The sequence below is a fragment of the Seriola aureovittata genome, chromosome 3, assembly GCF_021018895.1.
Source record: "Seriola aureovittata isolate HTS-2021-v1 ecotype China chromosome 3, ASM2101889v1, whole genome shotgun sequence".
NCBI lineage: Eukaryota > Metazoa > Chordata > Actinopteri > Carangiformes > Carangidae > Seriola > Seriola aureovittata.
This window is the reverse complement of record NC_079366.1, coordinates 6,431,347-6,453,781: the sequence shown is the minus strand read 5'-3', so window position 1 is coordinate 6,453,781 and position 22,435 is coordinate 6,431,347. Positions and strand designations below refer to the sequence as shown.

Below are 22,435 nucleotides of genomic sequence, written 5' to 3'. Positions count from 1 at the left end.
ATTTTTCATATCACCTCTTTTAATTTTCCCTGCCCTTGTCTTTCATTCATATTTTCTATTCTAGTAACACTGGAAGTATCCTCCCACACTTTGCTCCCATCTTCCAGCACTCTCCAGCTGAGAAGCAGCCAGGTTATAGGGTCCAGTGACCTTAGTGCTCTGGGAGAGACAACCATAGGGAATAATGGACCTTTAGCTCCCGTCACGAGTCCCAGGGGAAACGGTGATGATGCTTTCTTTATCATTCAGAGAGAAAGAGAGCGATAAAGTATGACAGACATTTATAGGAAGGCCCAATCATCATGCCCCATGTAATGTCAAACTGTGAGTCATCATTGACCTTAGCGCCCGATGACATTCTGAGTGCCATCAGCAGCGCTTAATGGATGCTAATCTGCATCATCTCTGTGATGCTTGAAAACAAACACAGACACACACACGCATACACACACACATACACGTTATCTACCACATAAATTAACATGGAGTGGAAGCATCTGCTATTAAGGGATACAAATATTGAGATGGTGATCTGTAAAGAAAGTCTGCCTGGTTTTAAATTGTGTGTGTGTGTGTGTGTGTGTGTGTGTGTGTGTGTGTGTGTGTGTGTGTGTGTGTGTGTGTGTGTGTGTGTGTGTGTGTGTGTGTGTGTGTGCACGTGTGTGCGTGTTCTCATATGGTCAAGGGAGTGAGTAACTAAGAGCGGGATATGGTCCAAGAAGATATATCAAAACAGAAAGAGGCAACAATCAAATCTCAGGCAAGTCAGATAGACTCAGTTCAGAGTGAAGTTGTGAGCTGTAGAAAGTTTGTAATCACAGGCTGCAGACTGGGGCATCTGGTAGCAGCAGAACTGTAGACAGATTGGACTCAATTAAAAAAAAAAAAAAAAAAAAAAAAAAACTACTTCCATCTGTCTGGCATCCAATTCTCACTGAATGACTCACAGCCTCACTGACCAGAACTACTGAGCAACTGAATGTATGAAGAGAAAACAGAATAATATGTCTTTTAATCTAACACACACACACACACACACACACACACACACATACACATACACATACACATGCACACAGCCTTAGTGTACAGTATAATAGAGGCAATGTCTCCACAACTGGACAATTAAACCTGGAAAAATCTGTACTGTAATACACCTCAAGGTGCAACCTGGCCACATCATCAGTGACGCTCCCGGGATCACAGGGTGTTTCGGGTCTTAGTCAGACACCCTCACCCGGGCGACCCAGCCGGGGGTGATCAGTCCCCCGACTTGTGTCCAGGTAGCGCACTACACCACGCCTCCCCCCTCTTCAACCAGAGCCAACGTGAAGCTTTTTCAGACGCTTCCAGGATGTTTTTGATGGCTCTTCGCCTGTGCAGTCCACAAATCCCAAGGAGCCCCAGGACCCAGTGTAAAGACTTGCCTGCAAAACCCCTGCAGCCCACCTCAATAGGCTCGCAGCGGGCCTTCCACCCATCCTCCGGCATTCAGCCACAAGATCTGCATACTTTGCCCTCTTCCTCTCCTGAGCTTCCTCCATTCTGTCCTCCCAGGGGACAGTTAGCTCAAGGAGCACCACCTGCTTGCTGGCTCCAGACATCAAGACCATGTCTGGTCGGAGTGTCGTGGCTACGATGATGTCTGGGAATCGCAACTGCCTCCCTAGGTCAACCAGGAGCTGCCAGTCCCTTGCTGTGAGCAGACCCCCTGAGTCTTCTTGGAGGGTTGAGGTTTCTCCCCTGCTCGGACAAAGGCAATTGTGCTCTTGGTTGGGTGTTGCCGCTTGCTGGTGTTGATGCCAGTGCAGATGGTGTCTGCTATTGCCCGCAGGACCTGGTCGTGGCGCCAACGATACCTGCCATCTCCCCAGGCCTTTGAGCAACAGCTGAGGATGTGTTCTAGTGATACCTCTTTTCTGACAAAGCTGGCACACAGGTTAGTCTATCAGGCCCCAGGTGAACAGGTTAGCAGGGCTTGGGAGGACATTGTAGACTGATTGGACCAAGAACTTAAACTGGTGTGGCTCCGCCTTCCAGAGTTCGGTCCAGGTGATCTTGCGGCCAGCTATGTGCTCCCACTTGGTCCAGGCCCCCTGCTTGCTCATGCCCACCACTCTGTTGAAGCGAGCCTCCTCCACCTCGGCGCGCACCTCCTCCTGGATAAGCTTTCGCCTTTCCTTTCCTCTGGCTCTGCTGTAGCTTGGTTTTGGGTTGCTACCCAGCCCAGCCCGACCAGTAACCACGGTTCCCACCAGGGTGCTGTGCCGCAGCCTCGCCTCTGCTCGCTCTACTGCATCCTGGGCACGCCACTTCCTTCCTGTTCTGACCTCCACACCTGCTGAAGATACTTTTCCGTCAGCAGAATCTCTGTAGAGCAGGACTTCTCTGGCCCGGGAAACCTTGAACTCCTCTGCCAGACTGCTGAAAGGGAACTGCAGCTTGGTATTATGCCCAAACAAAGCAATGCTGCTTAGGCTTCGTGGCAGGCCCAGCCACCTGCGCAGGGATGAGCTGATCTTCCTCTCGAAACCCTCCACCATGGTCATTGGGAATTCGTACATCAGCAGCGGCCAGAGGAGACGAGGCAGGATGCCATGCTGATAGATCCAGGCCTTGAACTTCCCAGGAAGTCCTGACTTGTCCACAGCTGAGAGCCACGTGTTGAGGTAATCGCTGGTACCTTGACGTGCAGCGGTATCTTTCAGATCGCTGGTGAAGAGCTAAGTAGATCCATGTGTTGTTGATGTTGTTGTGTAGTTTCCTGGAATCTGTGCTCTGCCTCCTCCACAAACATAATAAATGAGTTTATGTTACGTTCAGGTGCAAAGCTGTAGGTTGTCTATGCATGTGCTTATACCAGCTAACTTAATAGACTGTTTATTTCTGTTTAAATATTTCTGTTTTCCAATGGCCTTGCAGTTTTTGAAGATTTACTGGGGGGGCTGAAATTCCAGTCATTCCATGTGAATCTTGTTTTTCTCTGGAAATACTTTGTCTCTTCACAGTGATTTCAAAGTTTTTATTGGACTGAAGTGAGACAATGGATGACCCCTCTCTTGTTTTGTCTTTCTCTCGCTCTTTGTCCTCATCATCCATCCAAACAAAGAAAGAAAGGGGTGATTATACAAAAGATTTGAAAACAGTGTTTGACTTATTCTTTTTTCCAGCAAACACTACCTGCCAACACAGGAGCTAAAAGTTTTTCTTACTCACGTTTCCAGCCCCTCTACGTGTGTCTCATCTTTCTTTGTCTGCTTTTAGTTTTTATCTTCCACGCCTCATCTATACCCGTTCACACCTCCTTATTCTGCTTTTCTTCCTCAAAACTAAATCGAGTCTCCAGTGTCTCTTTTTGTGGCTTCTATCCCTCAAGTGCTAAAACTTCTGATTTAATATATCTGGGTGTGAATATGTTTGACGATCCGTCATAAGGGATTTGTTTAAAATTGTATTTTTTTCAGAAATATTCTGTGAGCTCAGAGTTATTGCAGGAAAAGGAGTTGTAGCATTAGACATCTGAGCTGTTGGCTGAACTTTACCAACTCCTGTTGGTAATCACATGACTATATGTGAAAGGAACCATTCCTAGTGATGACTCCATACTGTTACTTATCACCCAACTGCAGTTCCCCTCATTTCTATGCAACTTTATGAAGATTGTCAGCTCATTGTTTTGGTTTTCCAGCTCTCAACTTTACTGTTTTACTTCAGTCTCACCACTCACATTGTAGGCTATCAGTTCCAGCTGTTTTCAGTTAAAGTGATCATGATGTAGCATTTAGCAGCTGAAGCCAAATCCTCAAAATTGTCAAAAGAAACCTCAAAAGGTTTAAAGGAACAGTTTTGGAAAATAGTTAATTCACTAATACACTAATTTACTTTCTTCCCATGAGCTAGACAAAAAGATGGATACCACTTCTGTATATTCACTTCCTGCATAGGCAATGAGACAGTTAGCTTAACTTAGCATACCAGGAAGCAGCTAGCCTGGCCCTGTGTAAAGTTAAAAAAATACATCTGCAAACACATGATGCTAACTCTTAACATGATTTAAACCTGAAAATACTGGCAACTGAGGGCGGTGACATATGGTTCAGGAGACAATTTTGTGTTGGTTCATTACTACGAGCAACTCCTTTCACACTGTGACACAGTTTTCACGTCCTCATTTGACACATTTTATCGATTACAACTGTTTTTGTTTTTGTTCAGATTAAATAGAGAGTTTAGGGATTGGTAGGTAGATATATTTTAAAACCTTGGGCAGAGTTAGCATAGCTCTCCACCTTGTTCCCAGTTTTTATGCTAGGTTGGGCTAACTGTCTGCTAGCTGAACCTCAATACTTAGTGCATGAGAGTGGTAGCCTATTAATCTTCTCATCAAACTCTTGGCAAAGAAGTGAGTGACTGTGTTTCCCAAAATGTTGAACTGTTCCTTTGAGATTACAGTTTTTTTGTCAGGCCCTGAGGAAAACTGTTGAGCAGAACTCTTTCAATCCAGATTGAAGTCAGTGCTTTGCTGTGGTTTTATGGTTTTACACAAATTCCAAACTGAACTGGACGGCCTCATAGACACACACTGCCGAGGAAATGAGACAGATGCACACACAGTCACACAGTGAACTGAGCCCAGAAATTCTTTTGTCAGGGCTCCAGTGATAGCAAAATCCTGTGAGCCTTTCCTCTGTCTCAACTCCCTCTTTCTGGCAGACTGCTGACTCATGCTCTCTCCTCCTCTCTCTCCTCCTCTCTCTCACTCTCTCTCTCTCTCTCTCTCTCTGTCTCTGTCTCTATTTCTCTCTTTCTTTGCAAATCGAGTTTGCAGCCTCTTCCCTCTTTCTTACACAGGCATTTCTTGGGATTTTGAATAATTCAGTTGCATTTCCTCATCTTTCTTGTGACCTCTGCCTGCGTGTGTGTGTGTGTGTGTGTGTGTGTGTGTGTGCATTATTGTATGTGTATGTGTTGGTAAAGTTTGTGGATTGTGTGTGGGTGTGTAACCAGTCTTAATCATCCCTCCTGCCCGTGCAGTTTACTCAGTGTTTGAAGAAACAGTAATTGCCTCACACTGTAGCTGTAGAGCTGGCTAAGTCTCTTAATGAGAGTAATGCCTGCTGTGCCCGTGCTGGCAGGAGTTCTGTGGGTAATGCTGGCTCACACATGGAAACCACTGTTTTACTATAGCTGGAAAAGGTTCCTCTTGTTTTGATTATTCAGCTTTTTGTCAGTAAGGTTTTCATTTGCTTGCTGACTCTTTACACTGTAGTTTCATCACCTCTCTGAAGAGTATCATAGCTGATGTCTTGCAGCAGCAGTTGGTCATATAACTCTTTCGCAGGTAACAAAATAATGCAGCTTTTTAGGATACAATATCACAAATCTTGCTTTTCAAATTTTAAAAGCAGAAAGTGAGACATCTGGAATAAATATCTGGCTCGGTGTGACAATTTGAACATTGCAGAAACAATAACAACACTGTTTTTACTTAATGCCAATGCAGTTCTTTTTCCCACAAGTGATAGGATAAGGTTGATGTCTCTTGGTTGGTTGGGCCATCATTCTGTTTCCTGTCTGGGGATTTCATGTTAACAGTTTGGTGCAGAGAAATATATCAGTACAAATTTGATCAGATTGCAGTAGTGGAGTCAAACAAGACCAATTCAACTCAGTTAATTTCAAATGAATTGCAGTGACCAGGCGATAGCTGAGCATTATGTGAAAAAGTGCAAGGCCATTTATCAAACTATACACAAGGTACCAGACACCATTTCTCACACTGTGGGTGTTCACAGGTCTAATAGCTTTAAATCTGTTTGATCTGTTTGTTTTACATGCAAACAACATAAAATAAAGTCCCGATGCCATCAGTTTGAAGTGGTCAGAGAAGACCTGTGGGATCATTGATGGGACTTGTATCCAGCTGTGCAAGGGATCATTGTGTTTTGCAAAAATTTCTGAAGTGACATTAACAACACCTTGAAGTCCATTCTTGTCCTTTTGGCAAAGGGGTGTAAACCAGTGAATAAATAAAACAGATAAAATACTTAAATTAAAAGAGGAGTAAAATGTTGTCAATATTCTCTGATCTACTCCAAAGGGGAAGGTAGTCAGGCAGTCGAAACGCTGCTGAGACATCTGTATTTTCAATAAATCTCAATCTGTTCCCAAATATTTATAGGTCTGGAAGATTGAGTATGAATGACCGTTGGAACATTGGGTCACTCAGTCTTTCGTTCACTCACTCAGGTTACAATGACTCCTACATAAACACCAAACTAACAAGTACTCCGTTGGGATTCGTATTCATATTTTCCTACTACTGAAGCTTGTTGACAAGGAGCTCATCTCTCATACAGCACCATCTTGCATAAAACAGACAAATACTGGGAAAACGCAAAAACATCTGGTTGCAAAAAAGCACAATGCAAAGTCTCTCAAATATGAGGCCAGATTGAGCACATTATCCTGAACTGTTTAAAATTATAATATGTAACTTTTCCACATTAAAATGTCTAAAGACGACTAGACCTATGTTATATGTTACATTAGGCCTACCCCAAATACTTTTTTCTCAAACATAGAAAATCCATTATTTTAAAGGATTAGTTCGGGGTATTTGGCGTGGGGTGGTATGAGGTGTGTTACCTGGAGTAGATAAAAAGCCACAACAAATAAAACTCTATAATAATATCTAAAAATATATCTAAAAACCAAAGATGAATGAATAAGATGAATATTAATGGTATTTATATTATTATATATATACATACAGTATTTCTATTGCACTGTGCATGCTAAGAGTGAAAAGCTGGCCTTGGATTTGGTCTGATCCATGTGACGGCCTGTGAGCCCTTTGTCAGCCATGTTCTCTTCTTAATGCTTTGGGATGTAGTTATACTCCAGTAAGAGAGATGTTGTTTTATATTGTAATCAAAAAGGGAGAAAAGGGTGTCTCCCACCTTTACAAGCATAAACACTTGCACAGACTCATTCCTCAGTCAGGTTCCCATATTATTAGCACGTGACTGAGAGTGAGATAAAGCGGGAGAGAGAGGCAGGGAGAGTGACAGAGAGCATGGATGAAAGGGAGTCTCTGTGTGTGTGTCCGGACATGTGAGCGTCTGTGTGAGTTAGCGTTTCTGTGCGGAGACCTATTTATACACCCGCACTCCCACGCTCCAGAAACTCTCAGCCATGACGTTTGTTACCATTCTTTCTCTTCCTTCCATCATCTTCTCGTGTCTTTGATCAAATCTCTTATTCTCCTCTCATCATATCACCGTCATCGCTGAACAGGTATTACACTGCAGGGTCGTGCTACCATCACCTCGACAAAATGCCTTGCCTTTAGGTTCTTTCAAGTGTAGGACTGAACTGAATCAAACAGACAGATCGGGGTCACTGCTGCCAAAGAGGTGTAATTCTTTTCCCTCAGTCACTAAGAGCCTTTAGTTTTACTAGAGAGCTGCTTCCCAGGGGTGCAGACTGTTGGAGTAATCATGTATTCAAATGTGGCTTTGTGTTTAAAAAAGACAAAATTCACCTGCAGGGAACCAAGGACTGAGGCTGAGTTGCGTACAGCAGTGGGGATGAAGAGATGGAAGGACAGATGGTTGCACAGACCGTTGGACAGAGTAACATCACTTTCTAGCTCAAAGGGAGAGGAATAAAGGCGAACTTAAGGTGGTGAGAGAGCTCCATATTGTGTTGCCGACTGTGGGAACTGCGCTGTTACGTAACGGCACATACACTCAAAGCATATACACAGAGTCATAGAGCCAGAGGCAGTGACTTAGGGGGAAGTCGGATGGACCCCTCGCCTGCTAACGGGACGTCTTAAGTGCTGCTGCCATCAGCATTCTGTTGCTTGCATAATAGCCTCTCTAGCCCGGGAACCCAGAAGAAACACGTGACCACTAAGAGGGTTCCTTCTGGCTGAGGGGTGATTTCTCATTCCCCCTCTTCCTCTTTTTTCTCTTTCTCTTTCTTTTTCCTTCACGGCAATAGAGTCATTAAGTTAACATGCTCAAGGACAGCAGTTCCACTGCGGATAGCAGGATTACAAAAAAAAAAAAACCATACTATTGGGTGTATTACTGCATATATCTTCTAAGAACCCGCTGATGTTTGAATACAGGTGATGCATTTGAGGATAGAAGGGATTAAAAAACATCTGGGGAGCTAAAGAAGACAAGCAACACAGCCCACCTCCATGCCCATAGACTAACATATATAATGTGTACACACTGAGGGAAGAGCTGCCCACGTGTTTGCACACACAAGCACACTCATGCTTACAGACGTGAAAACTTCGGAAGATTTCAAATGTCAAAATGAAAACAAATCAAACAAAGAAATAAAGTGAAATACTGGAATGACAGGATGAGCATGTGTATTTGTTTATTTACATTTAAGTGAGAATGTCATCTAGTGACCAAGAAACTACAATATGACCTTAACAATGTAGTCATTTTAACCCAAACCCTGCTAAAAAGACAATTATTTAGCTTTTGTCTTTAAAGGAACTATTTGTATTTTGTTTTCTCTGCCATCACTGGGTTTCTTGCCGGGAGCAGGTGAGAGGAAGCTTTTCCTCTTTTGAGATGGAAACACTTTGTCGATGCCAAAATGAAAAAAAAAAAAATCAACTGTTCAATCACAGAATTTCTTGTCATAATAAAAAAGCTAAATAATTGTCTTTTTGACGTATATTTTTCATTGAATTATTTACTTAGTTTCTTTGTTGGATTTGTTTTTATTTAGGCATTTTAAATCTTCCACAGAAACACACCCACAGATTCACCAATAATCACTGCAATATCATTTCGACCAGCTTGTGAAGGTGATTTTTCCCCTTAATGTTATGTTAGAATAATAGTTTAGTGGATGCATTAATAAGCTGACAGTAGCTACATGTAAGACATTCTGGAAAGGTAAAGTGTAGGTTAATACCATCATCCTTTTCCCCATCCTTCCCTCCTGCACATGTTCTTCCTCCCCCTTAATCCATTTTTTCTCTCAGCCTGGGGTTCCATCCCTCCTCTCACACTTCCCCCTGTCCTTCCCTATCTTCACACCTGCATTTGTAATGTAGATTATGTTTAACTCAGTGTCTGATATTTTCAAGAGCAATGAAATGAACATGCTGTGGCAAATGGTTTCTTTTGGGCATTTGAGGGGAGATAAACGCAAATCAGTGCTAAAGAATACCAAGTTCAAATCAAAGAGTGATGAAGCCACGAGAGATTTGGTGTTGCTATGGAGACAAGTGATTCTGCGTGTGTATGTGTGTGTGCGAGCTTCACCTGATGTTTCGGAAGGGAGGCCTAAATCTGTCACTGTGATCAAAGCTTAACTGTGCTTATATGCTCAAATGTTGATCCACTGCAAGGCGTTTAAAGGAAACATACTATTTTTATTGATACAAATATTGGATAAAAATAGTAAATGGCCTACGTACACAAATGCATATACACACCACAAATTAATAATATTTGTCAGATTTTAAGCAGTGCCACATACAGTCCCTTTCTCCGGCTATTACACTGGTCATCTGTGCAAAAACACAACACATCTTTTTGGGCGGAAAAGTGGAATTTGTGTGCAAACACCATGACACCCCCATGTTTGATATTAACTGCATGCATGAATATTGCTCAAGCGTCACATGAGCCAGTTACCGACTGCACGTGCAGGGCGCACGGCATTGCCAACGAGAGAGGAGGCGCTGGATAGTGCGCATGACCGAGAGTAAACAGAGAGAGTGAGAGCACTTGGGAACCTGAAGTCATCATTTCCACAGCTTTTCACTTTGGACTAAACAACAGTCATTTTACACCGGAGGGGAGAAAGAACACCATCATTAATGTAAATGCAGGGACATTTATTGGGTTTAAAAAGTAACCCATGCCACTGACAGCGAGGTTTGTTTGGGAATTTCAGCACTGGACAGTTCTCTCCGCGTGTCTCGTGCTCACAAGCGCGCTTCTGGCATGTGCGCCCGGAGAATGAGCATCTTTCACAGCTGCTGGGGGGCACGAGCAGAGAGCATGGCGGACTCTCCACAGTATCGTCCCCACAACTGCCGCTAAAGCCGAGCCTCGAGAGATGAGCATCCCGGAGTTCCTACTGGAAGTGTCCATTGTGGTGATAGCTGTCGTCTCGTTGTTGACAAATGTGTCAGTGCTGCTATGTTTCACCCAGAGCACCGAGTTAAGATCCCATGTGCCCGGACTCTTCGTCCTGAACCTCTCCTTCTCCAACATCCTCCTCGCCGGTATCAACATGCCCTCCACTTTTCTCGGGGTGGCCAAAAGCGCAAAGCCCTTCGGGGACTCTTTCTGTAAAGGCGTCAGTTTTGCAGAGACTTTCCTCACCATTAACACCATGTTGAGCATGGCCGCGCTGAGCATGGACAGGTGGATAGCGGTGGTGTTTCCCCTGAGTTACTCCAGCAAGATGCGCTACAGAGATGCCTTTCTGATCGTGGCATACTCGTGGCTGCACTCTCTCACCTTCTCTCTGACCCAGCTGCTGATGGACTGGGGAGGATACAGCCACACTTACGCGTCGTGCACCGTTCACCTGGACGGGGAGGAAATGTCGCAGTTGCCCGTCTACGCGACCTTCACGGTGCTGTTTCACCTCAGCAGCTTTGCTCTCTGCCTCCTCGTCCTGTGCTTCGCCTACATGAAAGTTCTGAGAGTGGCCAGGTCCCACTGCAAGAGGATAGATGTCATCACAGTGCAGACTCTGCTTCTGCTGGTCGATATTCACCCCAGGTAAAGTAAACTGGAGATTAAACTTTCAGTCCAAGAGACCTCAAGAGTCTGAGTTGTTTGTGTTTCCAGGTCTGTTTGACTCGTTTCAATGGAGAACATTTTTCCCTTATTTTAAAGGCTATACAAAACCTGTTTTGTGATGCTAATGATCTAAATTGTTATTATGTTGTCTGTGGGGTCAGACATGAATTGATCTTTCTCTGTGTCTGTCAGTGTGAAGGAGAGATGTCTAGCACAACAGAAGAAGAGGAGGCAACGCGCCACTAAAAAAATTTGCATCTTCATTGGCTCCTTCATCCTCTGCTTTTCACCCTATGTTATAACAAGGTAACACCCTGCTGTGGCTCACTGTTGGTTAACTTCCTTGTCTGTCTTCAGATGCTCTTACAATAATGGCCCTGATCATATTCCCTGTATCTGGTGTGTTTATGATATAATAATGGGTTTATATGGACCATGTGTTTTTGTGGGATAACTCCTGATGGAGGCTAGACACAGTATCATGAAAACCAGAATGTAATTCAGTACAAGAGCTCTGTAATACTTGGTTCTAAAGTTGAATCAACACCTCTCCAACACAAGATTTTAATACAATAATGTCGACTGTCAGTTTTGAATGAACACCATTCTCCCATGTCAAAGTCCAGAGGCCTTGTCACATGTCGTTTTAGGGCCCTTGTTGAAATGATTTATGCAGGTGTTCTTCATGGAGAACAGTCTCACTGTAGAGGCCCACTGCTCCACTTGAAAAAATGTCTACCAAGTGTTTTTGCAGAATCATGGAAAGTTATGATATGCTATGTCAAAATGATGAAATTTTGAGTCATAATTGTGAAATACTTACATGGTGGTTTTTGTTGATGGCATGAGAGAAGTGGATTTCCGTGTTCAGTACATCAGGATCACCACGATTAACGTCTTCTGCTTGTATTCCTCCTGCAGATTGGTGGAGTTGTCGCCCTCCGTGCACATCCCTCGGTATTTGGGCATTGCCACCAAATGTCTGTCCTACGCCAAGGCTTCCAGTGACCCATTCGTCTACTGTCTGCTGCGGCTGCAGTACCGGAAGGTCCTGGTCAGTGTTATCAGCCGGGTTCTGGGGAAGAATCAGCACTCACTGTCTGCCCACAGCACAAGCAGCACACTGGACACCATGGAGGACAACTGCATGGCCAGGATTACCTGAGCTCCATGTGCTAATGTTTAAATCATTCAACACCCTTCTGCAGGAAGGTCAGAGGTCAGGGCCTGTAAAAAGCACATGCCCTGCAGATGGAAAGCAGTCAGTGCCTTGCTCAAGGACACTTTAACAGAGGACCTGACCATGTGACTGTGTAAGACACTGTGTTGTCCACTGGGAGAACTGTACACTCTCTGGCCTCTGATGTGTGCCAAAGGCTTGTTCGGACTCTACAGACAGTTTCCACAGGGCCCATCAGTTTGCCTGCTGAGGCAATGCCAAGGATACACCACATGAAACCCACAGCACTATTATTATCATAAATGTAAATGTATGTTTAAAGAAATCTTGAATTTGCCAGGGAGTGGTCTTCCTGGGTCAGTCCAAAACTGGAAAAATGTGAAAGTTTGTGTTAATGAGTGCCATTTTTAACACGTAAAGTACAATGTAATAGCAAAAACACAGATTAGATAATAAACTCCACTGCCACAGACACAGTATAAGTCCACTATCTGAGTAGAACATCATTACATATGTGCAAATGTTGTGATACTGTTAGATGTTTGAAATGTAGCTGTGTTATAGTAGTGGTTCCCACATATTTTGCTTTAATCACATTATGATCTTAATGTGTATGTGCTGAAACTGTTCAAACAAATCTAATTGGAGATTTAAAAAAACAAAAATTACAACAAAACAATTTCTTCTTTACTGTTCCTTTAATCGTATGTTGACCCTTCAGATTCATCTTGGGACCCTCTGTGAGGTCCTGACCCCTATGTTGGGAAACATTGCTATAGACATAGCCCCTGTGAAAGCCTAATAATATATGATTATTTTAAGAATACAAAAGCTATGAGATGGCGGCTGATGAAGTTTCACAGACACACTAATGGTGCAGGAATTTATTCTTGCTTTTAATTGGTGTACAGCTCTGCAGCCCTGTCAAACAGTACAGGCATGAACTTCCCTCACTCCCACCCCCACAAGCCACGTTTCTTCCTCGTGTTCCCTCACACACACACACACACACACACACACAGCCCTGCGCAGTGAAATATGATCGGCGCTCGCTCGTAACGCACAGCAGTGAGCCATAATCCTGGCGCGCCGCACTTTTTTCGGGTCAGGGATGCTCTGCGCAGACAAAGGAAGGAGGTTTCCGTGATGCGGGTGGTAATTATCATCCAGCCAAGAGAACGGAAAAGTTGCAGCTTTAAACACACTCTGCCACATCACACACGGCCGATGACAAGCAGCTCACTGCACTCCAACATGCATTTAGGACTTCTGGTGCTGTTTCTTTCCTTGACGAAAAGTTGTTGGTGCGCCCCGCAGCAGAGCTGTGCGCCGGGGGACGAGTTTCTAGGTAAGATCACTTCAGCTTAAACAACTGTCTCATTCTAATATGGCGAAGCCAGAGCATGCTGGCTGACGTGTATAGGCTACACAACCTAAAGTATGACTACATCTGAAAGGATAATGTGGAAATTTTAGACTAAAAGAAGGGAATACTTCCGGTTACTATACCATAAACAGTTCACAGAGCTGTTACGCAGCCCTGTGACTGCACAACACGCACTCTGGTGTAAATATTAGCGGGGTCTACAGTCTAGTAGGCTCGTCTACTTCATGGTGTAGACACACCGTCACCTGCTGTTTTTTCCGAACCACATCAGCGTTTGTCATAAACGGTGATTACAGTCAGCAGAGCCCCGGTGGCTGTGGGTTGTGTGTTGCTTTTGAAGTTGTCGCCTCCTAGCGTTTTATTTGTGGCCCACCAATGTTTTCATGTTTCCTGAAGTTAACTGTGTGGCTCGTTCTCTTTCACAGGAAGATGCAGCAACAGCGTACATGATGAAAAACGTAGGTGGATTAACTGGACCCTCATGCAACTTTGATTGCCTGCAATAAATCGCATTTATGATGGCATATTAGTATAAAATGTGGTCACATCTGTCTAAACTGTTACATCAGGCCTTGGCTGTCCACTTGAAATGGACCTTTAGTTGAATTTTTAAGGCCACAACCTGACTTTCAGGGCTGGAAAGTGTTTGAAATACCAAGTGCTGCTGCAAGATGAAACAGGTCTCCTCTCCATATAGTCAGTCTGAGGGGAATCGCAGCTGCAGCCCTTGAGCTCAGTCGGCAGAGCGGCAGAGTTTATAGAGCTTCAAAAATCCCACACTGGCTGTTTTTCCATTTTGAAACATCAGGTGCTACATCAGTTAGGTTCAGTAGTTTTGTAATACATGATAGTGTTTCTACCACTACTCTTACAGATGTGACCGATACACATTTTTAAGCACCAGCCCTAAAGACATTGAGCTATTTATAAAAAATGTCCTAGACCCAGCAGTACCCTTACAACAACGACAGAAGAGCTGTGATTTACTTAGTAAACTATTAACTAAGCAAACACACCTTTTTCAAAAGTTGAGTTACCAGCTTCCCATGCCGCCTCTCTCCCCACAGCTACCTGTACAGAGCTGAACCTGGGCTACTGCAATGATATGGAATACTCCAGGTAGGTCATAGAGGTTGGTACTAATGTGGGCGAGTAGATCAGCACCAGCTCAAAACATTAACCATACAAGCATTTTAAGTTTTCTTCATAAGTTCTTGACATCTGACTGTGAGCATCATGTTTAAAAGCTGCTTTCAAAACGCTGCCGCTCTAGAACCATATACCCAAACATCCTTGGCCACCGGAGTCGTTTGGAGGCTGAATCAGGGGCAGAGTACCTCCTCCTGAGTGTCATCCATGGCCTGCTCAATGGGGAGTGCTCCCCTGAGATACGTCTCGTAGGCTGCTCGGTGCTCGCCTCGCCCTGCCAGGATGACAAGATGATCAAACCATGCCGCAGCACATGCGAGGCTCTGAGGAAGGACTGTATCCATTCCTTTGAGGCCATCGAAATGGCCTGGCCCTACTTTCTCGACTGTGACCGCTTCTTTGCCAGCGACCAAGAGGGCTGCTTTGACCCACTGGCAGGGATGAAAGGTAAGCGTCCCACTGTCTTTTGTACTGTTTGGACGGTGAAACAAACGTAGTACTCTTCTCTAGTACCCTAAATCCTGGTATCCCTCCTCCAGCCAGACAAGAGCTGGCAATGTCTGGCCTCTCTCCTGAAGAACCCAGCACCATCATCCAGTTCACCTACACCTCCAATGCCCAGATGTACAGCTTACTGAAGAGAACAGCAGCCAAGTGCTCCCATATCTCTCATGTGTACAGCATCGGACGCAGCAGCGAGGGCAGGGATCTGCTGGTTATTGAGTTCACCAACAACCCTGGACAGCATGAGCTACGTGAGTAAGAAACTGCAGTGTAGCCTTCTGATTACGTTATTCTTATAACTCTCCATTCACTTCACCTTTGTTGTGTCATTCATATCATATGCAAAATTTGTCATCTTCATTTTCCATCTGCGAAGACGCATTGACATATTACCATCACATAGTCAAACCATCGCATTTTATTGTTGTAGTTTCTGAAGAAAACCTGTATGAGAAAAACCTTTTCATACAATCCACAATTACAACAGCAGAGTAGCTACAGTCTCAAAAATGACCATATGACTCTAACAAGAATATGAGAATATGACTCTATCTAGAAACAGACATATTTGAATTCTAGTACATTTTTCTTCCTTCACTGGATGTTTCTGTAATAAGATTCTGTAGATCTGAGCTGATCACACAGACTGTCAGTACTTAAAATAGTGTATTAGAATACCTGATGAAACCAGAACAGAAATCAAAGCTAGTCTATACAACATTATCCTGCTAAATAAACGCAGACAAGCTTCATCTCGTCTTCTATCTACCACTTATGCTGTAAAACTTTACTGGTGTTTATACCGGACTTACTGGGAGCTGTGGTCTTTGAACCCACTCTGTTACTCTGCTCCTCCTGTCTGTTGTCTGCAGAGTTACTGCAAATGATTCTACCGCCTCTGAAATGATGTATTGCAAATTGCAAATTACACTGTTAATTTGCCAGTGTGCTCAGTTTTTAGCATCCAGGGAACAGAAACATCTGAAGCCCAATGCAACATCAATGTAAAGCAGTCAAACAACAGTGGTTTATGGGAAGACATTAGTACTAACAATGCCGAGTTAGAGGCTACATGTTGTTTCAAACGTATTTGCTTTTAGTTATAATGATAATTTGACAATAATATGTTAACAGGAGAAATTCCACACGAGAGGTTTTTAAATCAACCTTGGATCAAAGTACTACTGTGAAAGGTGTCACTCATAGTGACAAACCCACACAGAATCATAACCTTACTCAGTTCTATGAAGTGTTTAGTGCCATTTAGCTCATTGTTTTAAATTGATTTGATTTAATCACAGTATACACTGTGTCCAAATTCAAGGAGCCTTCAAAATGGGACAGCCCATACTCACAATCGGTCTTCAAATACAGCCTCTGAAGGATGTGGCCCCTGAATTGGGACACAACTTATCTGCTCAACACCAAGCAGCAGCCAAGCTAATATTTAGCACCCAAAGATCCAGATAGGCAGACAAGAGCCCCAGCAGGTGATGGAGACCAAAACAGAGATAAAAAGGGAGTAAATATTGGACACATTCATTAGGTGGCCAGTGACATGACTCCAAATGAAAGCTGTTTATATATAAATGTTTATAGGCAGCTGTTTGCCTGCACGTCAGCCACAACAACTTTTTGTTATATCATATTGTGTTTGCAGCTTGTTCCATCGCCCCAAAGTGGCCAAAATCAATGAATACAGCTTTAATCATGTTCGATTCTGTCTGTGAACTGTAGTGGAGCCAGAGATCAAGCTGGTGGGCAACATGCATGGCAACGAGGTGCTGGGCCGACAGCTGCTCATCTACTTGTCCCAGTACCTGTGTTCAGAGTACGTTCTGGGGAACCAGCGAATTCAGACCATCATCAACACAACCCGTATCCATATTCTGGTCTCCATGAACCCCGATGGCTATGAACTGGCCGCCTCAGAGGTAGAGGATAGCAATGACCCGGAGCTCAGCAACCAGGAAGTAAATATTGTTAACAGTCAAACAGACAAACTGCCATTATCCGTTGTCAATTCACTGTCTGTTCGGTCTTTTGAGCTTGACCTGTGGAGTTGGAGGACTGAGGTACTCTTAATACAAAGGGTTTTTACAATGTTGGTTGTGGGTTGTGAAATGGGACACCATTGAGCAACCCTGTGACAATGTGGTTGGTTGTGAGTTTTGTGAATATAGAGGCTGCTCATTCTGAAACATCTAGAAAAGAAAACTTACTTTTACTATCCTATGCTGAAGGATAAGGGACAGCCTTTGCTCCACTCTAAGGCTGTACTTTGTGTCCTTAGTGACTGGTCAAGACTGGTGGTACTGTAATGATTTTGGTAGTAAGATAGCAGTTTACCCAAGAAGAGTAAGCAGAAGAAAAGCAATAATAGATTATGATTTAGGAAAGTTGCTGAATCACTAACTATTGCTATGTCTCAGTCCTGCCTGAGTTGCCAAATCGGATGAAAGAAAGTTAGAGTACTCAAGCCCTCCACCTCCCACCTCTCTGTCTGTCTATCTCCATACCAAAGTTGGCAGTGGGAGAACTAACTGCATGTATCCCATTTTTACTAAACAGAAAATGCAGCACTAATCATCACTTCAATAGCCCTGTAGAAGTCTCTCAGCTCTTTTATCCTGTTGTATATTATAGTGTACTGTTGTCTGAACAACTGAGACCAGTTTTTCCCAGTTTTCTTGTTTCAGTTGTGATGGATAATGAATCAAGCCTGAGAAAGCTGGATTTCTACAGAGCCATCTCTTCAGCCTTTAATGTACAGTACAGTACAGCTTTTAGCATTAATTCACAGATGCCTGAGGCCTTGTCACTGAGACTCTAACAGACTCTGCATGCAGAGGCTATATGTTGTAGACTGATCATGTGTTTGCTCAAATGTGTGTAGCAGTCATTTGACAAAGGACTGCTAAAATTCTGGGGACATGCAGGTGACATTGTGAGGTCCACAATGAAGATCATCATAGTCCATGTATGTAATGTGCAATCTAAAGAGTAATCTGTAGCTGAATTCTTTAATGGGGACACACAGCTACACTCAAGAGAGGCATTTCATATGCATGGGTTTTAGTCTGACATCAGCTGCATGAGCGATTCACAATCCATACATGGTTAAAACATTAATGAAAGTGTGCAGCATATTGTACCTTTTATTAATATGATCAAATTTAAACTTTATTATGTAGGCCAAGCTTTAGATATATTTATATACTGTGAATTGCATGTCATACTTAATGTATAAAAGAGTAAATTAAAGCCTCAAACTGTATATTTGTGCTGTATATGGCAAAATATACATGTTTATAATATGTAACAGTTTGAATGGATGAATCATAAATATTTAAATGCATTTTCGGCCCACCTCTAATATTAAGAATAATGGTTTCCTTTTATCACTCCATTTTCTACTTATTCTCATGACGGATATATGGTCTTGTCTACATGTTAACAATAGAATTAACAAAGATAGTCTAACATGCTCCTCCTTGTATTCCTGACTAATATTCGTATAATTTACTCAACATTGTCTTCACATATTCACTGCTCCTTCTAATGTCTACACATCATCATCATCATGATTACCGCCAGTCTTAATATAACACTTTCTGACACTTTCTAATGCTCCTAGCTGCTTGAACCTAAATTTTTCAGGGTCACTTGTTGAATGGTTGGACCAATGGTCGGACAAACGCCCAGAACATCGACCTGAACCGTAATTTTCCGGACCTCACCTCTGTCTTCTACCGGAATCGCCGCAGTAGGTTCTATCGCATTGATCACATTCCAATCCCTGATGCCTACTGGTTTGGAAAGGTAAGAGGGCATTAGTTTTTATTCACCAGCATTCATGGAGAAGTATCTGCATTAGATATTTCAGCCTGGATCCCAAAACAATCCAATTCTCCCCTTCGGACTATAGGTGGCACCAGAGACCTATGCAGTGATGAAGTGGATCAGGTCACTGCCTTTCGTCCAGTCTGCCAGCCTCCACGGAGGGGAGCTGGTGGTCTCCTATCCCTTCGATTTCTCTAGACACCCTCAGGAGGAGAGGATGTTCTCACCCACTCCAGATGAGCAGGTAGGGAGGGAGGATAGATTTGTTGAATTGATGGATATACATATCGCTGAAAAAGTTTGGTTTAACTGTGCAGCTGGATTGTAATATTCGCCGTCTCACCGTCCACCCAGCTTAATGATGTCCCCATGCTCAGGTCTTCAAGCAGCTGGCTCGTACCTATGCCGACTCCCATGCCACCATGTCAAATAATGACACAGAGAGGTGTGGAGCCTCCTTTTACCGATCTAGGGGCATCATCAATGGGGCACTGTGGTACAGTTTTGCTGGTGGTGAGATACAACACTTTTCCAACTAGAGAGAGAACCATTTATAAATTCTGTTTTCTTCCCCTAACGTTGCTTGTGAGGAACTCATTATGTACATGTCGTGCAGGCATGTCAGACTTCAACTACTTGCACACTAATTGTCTGGAGATTACTGTGGAGCTCGGCTGTGACAAATTCCCCTCTGAGGCCGAGCTTTACCCAGAGTGGAAGAGGAATAAGGAAGCCCTGCTCAGTTTTCTGGAGTCTGTAAGTGACTAGAAAGGCTTCATAACCTGAGAAAAGAATCACAATTTTTTTTACAGTATATTATTAATTTCAACTGCTAGTAGAGGCATAAATAATTGATGAAGAAAGTGTAAAGTAATAGCCATTTGTTAAGTCAAAAATTTCCAAGACAAGAAAGTTCTGAAATGATAAAAATGATATTAATAATAAGTAGGCACCTTGTGTAGCAACCATAGACAGTTCATTGTGTGTAATTACTAAGGCCATGATAAAACTACATAACTAATATGGATATCCACTGTGCTACCTGTCTCTGAACAGGTCCATCGAGGGATTAAGGGAGTAGTTAAGGATGTTGACGGCAATGGGATAAAAGGTGCTACTATCTCTGTCAGGGGGATAAGGAAAGATGTCACCTCAGGTAAATGTTATCACATATGGATTCATATATTTTTATATGGCATATTGTTATTGCTGTTATCTGTAACTTTTAGACAAGTGTTGTATAACTCTTAAGCATGAGTTGTAAAATTTACCTTGGATAATTGACATTTTGTTGATTTTTTCCTTTTGTCATGCTCTTCCATACCCTTCCTCTTTGATTTCTTTCACTGCCTGTCCTGTGTGTTTTCTTTGCCATCCTGTTCTGTTTCTACCATTCACTCCAGCTGAAGATGGAGACTACTGGCGACTGCTGAACCCTGGTACTCACATCCTGACAGTCACAGCTAAGGGTTATTCCAGGGTCAGCAAGAGGGTTCATTTGCCTCACCACATGAACAAGGCTGGACGTGTTGACTTTGTCTTGGAGAAGGTTTGGATCTTTGACGTCATATTGGTGTTCAGTAAATGCAATTCTGATGTATATACATGGTCATTAATTCATCACCTCTGCTCTCCATTTTGACCCTCTCCCCCACTGTGCATTCAGGTTCCTGTGGAGCCTGATATCGATGACCACCTCTTCCCCACAGTAGACACATGGGATCGATTTGACCCCTACAACCAGTTTGAGCGCTACAGCGAGCCAGACGTAGGTGAAGGAGGGATAGAGAGGCAAGAGAAACCCTGGTGGTGGAACTATTTCTCCCAGTCTGGGATCTCACCTCCAAACTGGCTGCTGCGGAATGTATAGACACATTTTGGGACAATAAAGATCCCGGCGTGCCACTGCAGACGGAGACTGGTGATGGACGGTGCCACATTTAGTCCCACTGGTACTCTCAGAGCCATCTATGTAGCAGGAGCTGTGGCACTGAAAATCAGCATTACCTAAATAAATTTCAGTGCTTCCTGGAAGGATGTGAATAGGCTTTTTCCACCTAGCAAAAATTTAATAATGGCCTGTAAGTGGAGTTTTGGCCAATATTGCTTCGCAGCTGCAACTGAATTGTTTTAAGTAAAAATTGAACCACTGGGAAGTAAATGAGTTATGCTCAATGGTCCGCCCAGTAAAGAAGATCACAAAAATAATGGTATGCACTTATTTGAATATTGTGATTATAGATTACAATTTCACATGGGACGGCAGCTGTATAAAATGAGTTGAGTAAAAAAATTCATTCAGATTTGAACACTTTGTTATTACATTCCACAGGTAATTTCCCTCAAGTCACATTTTATGCATTATACAAGGCATAAGTGATTCACTGAAAAAGCCCTGGACCACTCACAGCATCTGACATTGAGCAGCACATTTATGCTGTGGTTAGCAGTAATACTGTGCCGATTGTGAACAGTATAAATTCTTGCTTTGTTTGTTTTCCACAAGCATCAATAATAAATATCAAATATTTCTGGCATATATTCTTCCATTTGAAATGTAAAAATTATCAAGTAATCTGTTATTAAAGTTTAAAATAGACCATAGTCTACTTCTTTTACACCTTTAAATTCTTTTTCAGAAGCTATTGTAGCCTTTGGTCACCAGAGGGCGCCAGAGACAATGTAATGACAGATTGTATGCCAACTTAATTAAAGTCAAAGGTGAGTAGTCCAATTAGTAAAAGTTGGTCATGGGCATTCGTGCTCTTCATTCGTGAACTAATGTATGTTTTTTTTTTTTTTTTTACACACACACGCTACCAGTGAGAATTGCTTTTGGTTACAAATGTTGATTTTATAGCTTATGAAGAATTTTAATCTCAAGTCAAAGCTAAAAGTAGCTCTCAAAAGTCAAGCTGCTCCTGCTCCTGCTGCTGCTAGCTCTCGTTTCTAAGTTTTCTTGCGGAAGAACACTTTTTCTTGTCATTAAGTAGGGCTTGTGCCCGGGCGCGTGCTGTATCCGTGCGCCATCCCAGGGTAACAGGTGAGTTTGCTTTGTTGTGATTGTTACCGGTTTCTTCGAGTTGTTTTGCAAAGAAACTCCGTGGGAAAACATTATAATGCATTGAATGTTGGTAGCTGACTGACACATTGCAGCCGACCTTTCTAACGGGAGGAGATGGACCAACAGTAGCTATTTTGTTGAGTTTTTGTGTGAGAATAGCCAAACAAACCATGCTAGGTTTCTGCTAGCATGTCTTCCCCTCTGCAGTCAACTGTAAGGTAGTCTGTTTTCTTATACAAGTACAACTTATAAAGGCAGTTGGACAGTCAGTCAAAATTTAGTGGGCCTATAGCGGCTGTATTTACCTGTTTAAAACAGTTCATGGATAGTATTAGTAGTTATTTTCCCACTGAAACAATTTGGACTTCCAACAACCAATAACATTAACAATGGCTTAGTTCCATCTAGGTGAAAGCATACCAGTCAGCCATAACAGTGAGTCAAAATATCTGTGCAATGTAACTTACACAGCTGAATATTATGCTATTATGCTATGTTATTAG

The 22,435-nt window shown here is 43.0% G+C and overlaps 2 protein-coding genes and 1 pseudogene across 3 annotated transcripts; 2 read left to right on the top strand and 1 right to left on the bottom strand.

Moving 5' to 3' along the window:
• Nucleotides 1-912: 912 nt before the first annotated feature.
• Nucleotides 913-5,771, bottom strand: LOC130167044 (uncharacterized; annotated as a pseudogene).
• A 3,755-nt stretch (nt 5,772-9,526) lies between these two features.
• On the top strand, nt 9,527-12,457 carry gpr78a (G protein-coupled receptor 78a). Its single transcript, XM_056372232.1, has 3 exons — nt 9,527-10,784; nt 10,998-11,111; nt 11,727-12,457. The coding sequence occupies exons 1-3, from the start codon at nt 10,111-10,113 to the stop codon at nt 11,968-11,970; spliced, it is 1,032 nt and encodes a 343-aa protein (XP_056228207.1). The 5' UTR covers nt 9,527-10,110; the 3' UTR covers nt 11,971-12,457.
• A 557-nt stretch (nt 12,458-13,014) lies between these two features.
• On the top strand, nt 13,015-21,467 carry cpz (carboxypeptidase Z). 2 transcript variants are annotated; one of them, XM_056371714.1, is made up of 13 exons: nt 13,015-13,333; nt 13,798-13,830; nt 14,440-14,491; nt 14,646-14,968; nt 15,061-15,276; nt 16,763-16,998; nt 18,686-18,847; nt 18,954-19,112; nt 19,246-19,381; nt 19,485-19,624; nt 19,925-20,024; nt 20,272-20,417; nt 20,535-21,467. In XM_056371714.1, exons 1-13 carry the CDS (start codon nt 13,132-13,134, stop codon nt 20,736-20,738), a joined length of 2,109 nt encoding a protein of 702 aa, XP_056227689.1. In that variant the 5' UTR covers nt 13,015-13,131; the 3' UTR covers nt 20,739-21,467. The 2 variants fall into 2 exon arrangements, with proteins under 2 accessions (XP_056227689.1, XP_056227690.1); XM_056371715.1 differs by having other exon boundaries at nt 13,017-13,333; nt 16,763-16,959.
• Nucleotides 21,468-22,435: the final 968 nt, after the last annotated feature.

Excerpts from the sequence above, each read along its gene's own strand:
- gpr78a (XM_056372232.1), top strand. The coding sequence starts at position 10,111 with ATGAGCATCCCGGAGTTCCTACTGGAAGTGTCCATTGTGGTGATAGCT. Across the intron at positions 10,785-10,997 it reads CTGGTCGATATTCACCCCAG|TGTGAAGGAGAGATGTCTAG; the intron begins GTAAAGTAAACT and ends TGTGTCTGTCAG. Across the intron at positions 11,112-11,726 it reads TCACCCTATGTTATAACAAG|ATTGGTGGAGTTGTCGCCCT; the intron begins GTAACACCCTGC and ends TTCCTCCTGCAG.
- cpz (XM_056371714.1), top strand. The coding sequence starts at position 13,132 with ATGCGGGTGGTAATTATCATCCAGCCAAGAGAACGGAAAAGTTGCAGC. Across the intron at positions 13,831-14,439 it reads CAGCGTACATGATGAAAAAC|CTACCTGTACAGAGCTGAAC; the intron begins GTAGGTGGATTA and ends CTCTCCCCACAG. Across the intron at positions 14,969-15,060 it reads CCCACTGGCAGGGATGAAAG|CCAGACAAGAGCTGGCAATG; the intron begins GTAAGCGTCCCA and ends TCCCTCCTCCAG.